The 8236-nt window shown below is 36.8% G+C and overlaps 2 protein-coding genes across 2 annotated transcripts; both read right to left on the bottom strand.

Moving 5' to 3' along the window:
• Positions 1–638: 638 nt before the first annotated feature.
• On the bottom strand, positions 639–2042 carry LOC113290642. The gene is made up of 4 exons (XM_026540224.1): positions 1886–2042; positions 1058–1804; positions 805–956; positions 639–704 (listed from the first exon to the last, which is right to left on the bottom strand). The coding sequence occupies exons 1-4, from the start codon at positions 2040–2042 to the stop codon at positions 639–641; spliced, it is 1122 nt and encodes a 373-aa protein (XP_026396009.1).
• Positions 2043–2188: 146 nt separating this feature from the next.
• Positions 2189–3028, bottom strand: LOC113290641. The gene has a single exon (XM_026540223.1). The coding sequence runs from the start codon at positions 3026–3028 to the stop codon at positions 2189–2191; it is 840 nt and encodes a 279-aa protein (XP_026396008.1).
• Positions 3029–8236: the final 5208 nt, after the last annotated feature.

The raw sequence follows: 8236 nt of genomic DNA, 5'->3' as shown, positions 1-8236 counted from the left end.
TCTTTGCCTCACAGAAGAAGTCCCCCCCAAAAAACATCTACTTTTAGAAGTATTGATAATTTGACCAGTTGCAGCTTGATATTCCATTAAGAGATTTCTGAGATTAGTTATACTACTCATATTTCCATTGCAGAATAAGAATATATCATCAACAAATAATAAGTGTGTAGGGTGTATACCATTTCTAATTACCATAGGCTGAATTTTCTTATCAATTACCAACTTTTGAATATTCCTACTTAAAATATCTTCAGCTATAATAAAAAGAATAGGTGAAAGAGGATCACCTTGTTTAAGCCCTCTGTCAACTCCAAAAAAATCAATAGGACCACCATTGAGAAGTATAGAAATTTTAGTAGTCTTGAGCAGCACCATAATTCAATCACAGAATTTTCCAGAGAATTCAAAACTGGATAGAGCTTTATAAAGAAAATCCCAACTCATAGTGTCATAAGCTTGAGAAATTTCCAATTTTAGCCCCAAATTACCACCTCTTCTTTTAACAGACAATTCATTGACAAGCTCAGAAGCAAGAAGCACTTATTCATGTATGTTTCTATTTTTAATAAATGCACATTGCTGAGGGGATACAATCTTTGGAAGGAATTTACTAATCCTCATGGTAATAATTTTGATGATTATTTTAAAGCAGAAGTTTCTAAGGCCAATAGGTCTAAATTGCTTTGCATTCTTAGCACCTTGCACTGTAGGAATCAAAGTCAGGAAATTAGAATTCAAACCACTAGGTATGATACTGTGTTGCCAACAATACTGGATTGCAGCAATGAGATCATTTTTAATTACCTCCCAAGAAAATCTGTAAAAAGAGCCAGTGAATCCATCTGGACCAGGAGCACCATCTGGGTTTAAATCAAAAGTAGCATTCTTTATGTCATCTTCAGTGGGCAAGTTTTCTAAGAAGGAGTTATCTTCATCATTAATAACTTTTGGAACAGCTTCAAAGAAGGAATCACAGTGATATCTTGATGAGCAAATTTAGTGCTAAAATAATCAATGAGAACATTTGAAATACCATTATGATCAGTGATAATGTTACCTGATGAGTCTTCAATTTCAGAGATAGAATTTTGAGCTTGTCTTAGCTTTATACTTGTATGGAAGAATTTAGAATTAACATCACCATCTTGAATCCAGTTGATTCTAGCTTTCTCTCTTAGGAAAGTGTTATAATTTTGAGAAGCAAGATCACATTTCCCTCTAGTAGTAACCAAATTATTCAAAAGGATAATATTAGAAGGATCATTATCTGATTTCAAAGTTTCTTCTAACAACTTATCTTCAGATTTCCTGAGAGTTTCTTTAACATCCCCAAAGACCTCCCAATTCCACACTTTTAAGAACTTCTTTAGTCTTTTAAGCTTATTCATGAAAATATAAATGGGATTACCATAAATTTCTTCATTCCAAGAATCTTGGATAACTTGAAAAAAATCAGGAAAATTCAGCCACATTTTCTGAAATCTAAAAGGAGAGTTTAAAGCTTTAGGGATGATAGCATCTGAACCAATAATAGGGCAATGGTCAGAGATTCCTCTTGTTCCAACCTTGTAACTCCAGCCATTAAATTTCTCTAACCATTTTAAGTTAAAAAGAGCTCTATCAAGATTACAAATGATTCTTTTGTTCCCAACTCTACCATTGCACCAAGAGAATTCCAGACCACTTTTAGGAGCTTGAATTAGATCACAGAAATCCACACAATCTTGAAATTCATCAATTACAGATATATTGGGTTGTCTACCACCTCTTTTATCATCAACATATAGTAAAGTATTAAAATCCCCTAGAATTAACCAAGGTTTATTCATGAGACTAATATCACACATATCTTGTCATAATTCTTTTCTGTTAATTGAAGAGCAACTTGCATGAACACCAGTAACCAGAACTTTACCGATTTCTACTGTAACACTTTGACTAGTAACTTTGATAGTAGAAGGAGTACTTAAAGAACAATTCCAGAAAAGCCGAATGTTACCTTTTGAATTATCCTTTGAGTTGTGAATAATTTGATGATGCATACCTGAGAGCTTGAAATGAAATTTTTTTGTTTTAATTTTGGGTTCAACAATCCAAACCAAAGAAGGATTATTAGACTGAATTAGACTTCTCAACTTATCTTGGGCCTTCTGTCTTAGAATGCCTCTAATATTCCAAAATATTATCTTCATTTAAAAGGAGGAGGTTGAGGAGAGATATTCCCCTTATCAATCATATGTTTAAGAGACTCCTTACTAGCTTTTCTAGTAGTAACTGCTGGTTTTAAAGGGGGCTTTTTCTTTGCAGTCTTACTAGAACTTACTTCATCAGATGATTGAGCACTTTTTGGAATAATAGTAATTTGTTGAGGAATAGTACCAAATTCAAGAACATTTGAAGCACTAACTTCTTTGATTTCACCATCTTCAGAGTCAGACAAATCATTTTCATTTTCTTGTAATACTTCAAAAGGATTAATTGTAATGTTAATACCAGGAGACTGATTAATACTTTCTAAAACTGGACTGATAGTATTCACTTCAGTTATATGCTCAACATTATTATCTTTAAAAGGCTTATCCAATTCCACATTGTTTTGAGTGGGAGGCTTACCAGAGTTACTTGGAGAAGTACCTTGATTGGTTTGCTGGATAGCTTGTAATTTTTGAGAAGTATGATTATGCTCAATCAAGATTTCCCTCTCCATTAAAACAGAGCTTCCTTTTTGCTGAGTTTCTTTACGTTCAGATGTTAAATGTCCAACTATCTTGCATTTGGTACAAAATTTTGGGAGTTTTGTAAGTATCACCCTTTGAGAGAAAGCACCAAATTTAGTAATGATCCAAAGTTTGTTAGGAATTGTTTTTGTAAGATCAATCTCAATCAATACTTTAGCATAATAACCACTTTGATATTGAAGTGTAGCATCATCAACCTTAATAGGTGTTCTAATAGCTCTACTGATAGTAAATAGTGTAGCTTCATCCCAGTATTCCAGACTGAGACCAGGAAATTGAACCCATACCATGGCTTTTGATGTCCCCTGACTTTCAGGTCTGAAGTTTGGACTCCAGTTCCTTACTCTAAGAATTTGATCATGAACCTCCCAAGTACCAGTAGTAATATAGTTCTAATCTTCAATATTTGATAATCTGATAGTGCAAAAACCTTTACCCAATGGAATAAGTCGGTATTTATCCTTCAACTTCCATTGATTTCTCAAACTAGTAGCAGCATCTGAAAACTTAAGATGGACAAAATCTAGACGACCAATTAAAGAAAAATTCCAAGCATCATATCTTGAATCATCCATATCTGCTGCCAGATTAACTGATGGATGAATCTCAGGAGTTTTTGAAAGATCTACAATTAAAGGATTCATTGTAGACCTAGAAAAGTTTTACCAAAAAAATTAATGAACAACACCAAGACCCAGATAAGTAATTAAAAATGGAAGAAATAGAAATTGAAACACCAATCATTAGTGAAACTGTAATGAAAACACCTGATTTTAATGGATTGTTGACTTCAGGAAGGAAGATTTTTCGAATGAAGAGAACCGATTTGGTCGCCCGAGTTGCAAAGCATGACTTACCCGAGTTGCAGAGCGTTGTATCCACTTATTGAAGTGAGTTCTCAAACACGCGTTCTCTCATTATGGTGTGGTTATTTCTCACTAAACATTTTAAGAATGAGAATATGTCCTTTGGTATTTCTAACTTCTTATTACTAGCATGCAGAAACTATATGTCCTCATAGCTCTTTGGATGCTTGGGAAGCTAGAAAGCTTTGAAGTTGGAGTAGGTTTTGTGGGTATACCTATCGTAAGCCCTCATGAGACTATAACTCGTCCACTAGGGACACCTAGAGGTTTAAAGGCTTGTTGCACATTCTAAGTGCATCCGTATCCTCGACGAGATGGAGTTGTTGTACTTTAGATAGTTTGCTCGAGGACTAGAAAAACCCAAGTGTGGGGAAATTTGATAAGTGCATATTTCACATATATTTGCTGTCAATTCCATGCTAGTAATTGCTATCTTTCTGGTGAATTATTGTATATCACGCTTGTTTTCTTGTATTTGTCTTTCATTAGGAGAATCATCCGAAAAGAATTCAAAATAGCTACAAAAGTGAAGTCACAAGTGGAGAAGGGACAAAGTCCCAGTGAAACTCTTTCAAACGGAGGATTTCTAGTCATCATTTTGTACAGGACGAAAAGACGAAGACAACGGCGAAATAACGAAGTCATTCTGAGTTTGTATGAAGAAGTTATGAGCAAAACAAGAACTTGGAAGACCAAATGGGCAAAATGGTTAGGCCAAGTGCTATTGGCGCCCCAATGCACGTTAAGAGGAAGTCATCTTGTTAAGAGGTGGACTGTCTCAAAGGAAATGCTAAAGGAAGTCATATCATTTACTAAGGGGAAGTTAGAATTCAAATAGTGTTAAGGACACCAGGCCATTCAGTTCACGGCTGCCATCTTCAAATTCAATTTTTTTTTTGCTAGGTCAAAAAGGTTTATTAAAGGAAAAAAACGTAATTACAAGAATTACAAAATGGGAAGCTCAAGGCCTCCCACCCCCATAAACCAAAGGGGAGAAAAAAATAACACCAAAATGAGACTAGAAACTCATAAAAAAGCCCCTAAACACAAAAAATAACACAAAGAGGAAAACTAAGAACTAAAAACGTCTGCGCCCCCTATTTCCCTACTCTTAGGTTGAAGACCAGAAAGGATTTCTTCCATAAAATCAGGGTATCCATAAAGATCATTATATTCATCTCCATAAGTAGCATCATATTCATCTTCATCCGAAACATAGTTACCACCGGGAACAAGCTTAATAGGAGATTGAAATTTGCTAGATTGAGCAGGCCTAGGCGACCTTCCCTTTTGAACCTTGAGACTCAAATTACTAATATTTGGAGAAGTATCCAAAATATTCCTCTCCAAATCAGTCCTACCTTCCAACATAGCATGACCTAGGAGAGAAAGTTCACGCTGGGATTTTATAGCCTCCAAACGTGCACGAAAAGCCTCCGAGCTCTTTTTAACTCCCAAATCTTGTCGTGGCATATCAGGCCCATCATTCAGACCATCCGGGCGTTGATCTTTGTCCAGATCCTTGCTTAGATTGGACTCCAAGCTAGACACGCCAGTACCATCGCGGCTTGAAGATTGGTTGGTTACCACATTAATATCAGATTGTGAATTTCGAGAGCCAGTAATTTTGCAGTCTTCCTAGCCTCTTTTTTTGTTTCTTTCCTGGCTTGAATGTCCGCATCAACATCACCCCACCTCATAGAACCAATACTTCCATCTGTAGCATCAGATGAGTCTTCCATATCCTTTTCCTCTTCGTTTTCCATATTCTCATTAGCGTTATCAATGCCCAATTCACTTGCAAGAACAGCAAACTGGTTTTTGCTTACAGCTACCTCCGAACAAACAAAGTGATCCACAAGAGGAGTAAGAGAAAAAAGGAGTAGCAGAAACGTTACCCTTATTCTTTTGTGGAGATGAATGCTTACTGACATATCGCCAATCACTAGGATTAATCTGTTGAGAAACGTTAACCTGTTGAGAAGAATTCTGAACCCCAACACCAATAGGATTTACCTGACCCGGCGTATCCACTTTTTCTGCATGAACTGCATGGGCAGCTACATCTTGTTTACGCTTGTTCAAGTTTTCAAGTGAAACACGATATTCCCTCTCAGCCCTAAAAAGATCCTCCTCGAGCTTCTGAGTAGTATCATCAATATTAATCACAGTTTCCTTACTGCCATTACTGTCGCTAGCCTCAGCACCATTCTTATCACTCCCCTTACTGCCATTACTTTTGTGAGCATCAGCACCATTGTTTTTGTTTTTCACTTCATGCGAACCCTTAGGAGCATTATTCTTCATCACAGGCTTGTTAGAAACCTTCTTCTTACATTCAGCTTCATTGTGACCAATAATGTTACAATGCAAGCAGAACTTTGGGCATTTAGGGATGTCAATGTATTGCCAAAAACTCTTACCTCCAGCATTTAGCCTGATCCTCTCCGGTATATGTTTTGCGAAATCAATATCCACCAAAACTGCAGCAAAAGAACCATATTCCAAAGCTAGTGTTTTAGTTTTTTCAGTCCATAACTCCACATGAAGGCCTGGAAAACGAACCCAGACAGCAGCGTGGGATGTTCTTTGTTTCTCTGGATTAGTACTAGGGTACCAATCAATGAGCCTGAGCTCTTGTTGATTCACGTACCATTTAGTTTTACGAATCTGCTCCTTAACCTGTTCATTGTGTAACATGATAATAAAAAAAACTTTAGACATTGGCATAAACCTAACTAAACCCGTGTTTAACTTCCATTGATTTTCTAGGGTTTTCTTGACTTCATCAAACTTCAATCCCGTGAAATTTAATCTTGCTATAAAACTGTGTTGAAAGGGTTTGCATCCTTCTTGATAAAACTCAGTAGGAATATCCAGGGACGGTTCACCATCAATCAAAGTAGGGTTTGGAAGACTATTAATATCCACTTTCGTTGGTTCTAGGGTTTTTTTCCCTTTTACCATATCAGCAAACGAAAAATTGCTAGAACCATCCTTGCTAGGAATTAAATCAAGAGTATTAACCATCGTGAATCAACAACAGTTGATCCGGATGATCAAGGAAAGCTTCGAAAATTTTTAGAAAAAACTCAAGAGAAAAAACCGGACTTTCTCTTTCCTCTCATTTTTGAGATCTTCAAATTCAAGCACGCGCGTATTTTTTCAAGACTTCTGCATGGGTATCTCGAGTTGCTGATATGAAGCTGTGATGAACGGGGAAAGTTTCGGCTTGCTGCCATTACCGAAAGTTGATGATGGAGCTGGGTAATGAAGAGAAGATGATGATTGGAGTTTCCGGAGCTCAGAGCTAGGTGGATGCTTCCATTGGTGATGATCAGTGATCTTGATCATGATTGATCACACTATATTTTAATCTCGACATAGATCAGTGGGTTAGTGATGTTGTTCGAATGAATGGGTTTAGCTCGAGAGAACAAAGAAGAAGAAAGCAGGCATGCAGTCACCGTTTGATGGATTGAAGGAGATGATGGATCGTGATGAGAGCTTCAGCAAAACAGAGATGATGAAGGGTGTTGCTGATCAGTGTCGATGGAATACAGCTGAGTTTCTGCCAATTCCGAAAGATGCTGGTACCATTTGGCTACGGAGAATTGATGGGAGCTCGAGTTTTAACAGAGAGGGAAGATGAAACTACGGACTACATTTGGCAGAGAGCAAAGCGTTGGTGTTACGATCGTTATCGATGATAGAGGAGGTTAAGATGGATTTACGGGTCCGGACTTGGATATGGGACCGAGTTTGAGAGAAGTCAGGAGGCGGTGATGGGGTTTGGTTGCTGTTCAAAGACTTGTTAAGGATAGATATAGAGAAGATTAGTGAAGAATTTTGTGGCGTACTGGAAAAGTGGGAAGTTGGTAGATGTAAGATGATTCAAGGAAGACCATTGGCTCATACAAATCCCACTGAGATATCAGCCAATTAGAAATTCGTGTTTACTCAACCACAGTACTCCTTGTTACATTGAATCGTTATCAAATACTGAATTCTCGGTGAAGGAGGGTCGGTGGAGAGGCCTATATAAGGCTTAATAGCCGAGCTTCACAATAAAAACTTTTTGTGAGAGAAAAAAAATACAAGAGAGATAGAAAGGTTTTTATTCAATATTTTAGGGTTTATCCCTTCTTCTTTTTTGTAATATGTCTAGCTAATTATTTCTTAGATCATGAATGATTTCAAAGTCCTGATTTTTCTCAATGGAATTCTGATTCTTTTTATAAGTTTATTTTAAGTAGATTTTTCTTGTCGATTATCTCTATTGTTTTTATTGTCTAAGATTATTACTGGGTTATTCAACCGGCCATTTGAATTAACCTAATGATAATTCTTCTACTAATATTGGGATTGGTGATACGTGTAATAGTCACTCAATTTCATACACAAGTTGTACATCGCAAAAGCTGACAGAGGGAATCTGTTTAGCAATTGTGTATAGAGATGACACTACTAAGCAGACCGAGCTTATGCGTCTGATGCTAGGATCAACCTAATTCAAAAAACGTAATGCATTCGATGGGTTACACTTTGAGAGTTTATTCATGGTGGCTCAGATGGATATAATATGGTAGTCGAGTGCTTCCGTATCCAGTGGCAACAGGAATTCCGGGGATA

The sequence above is a fragment of the Papaver somniferum genome, chromosome 6, assembly GCF_003573695.1.
Source record: "Papaver somniferum cultivar HN1 chromosome 6, ASM357369v1, whole genome shotgun sequence".
NCBI classification, from domain to species: Eukaryota; Viridiplantae; Streptophyta; class Magnoliopsida; order Ranunculales; family Papaveraceae; genus Papaver; species Papaver somniferum.
The sequence above is the reverse complement of the archived record's forward strand: the minus strand, read 5'-3'. Positions and strand labels throughout refer to the sequence as shown.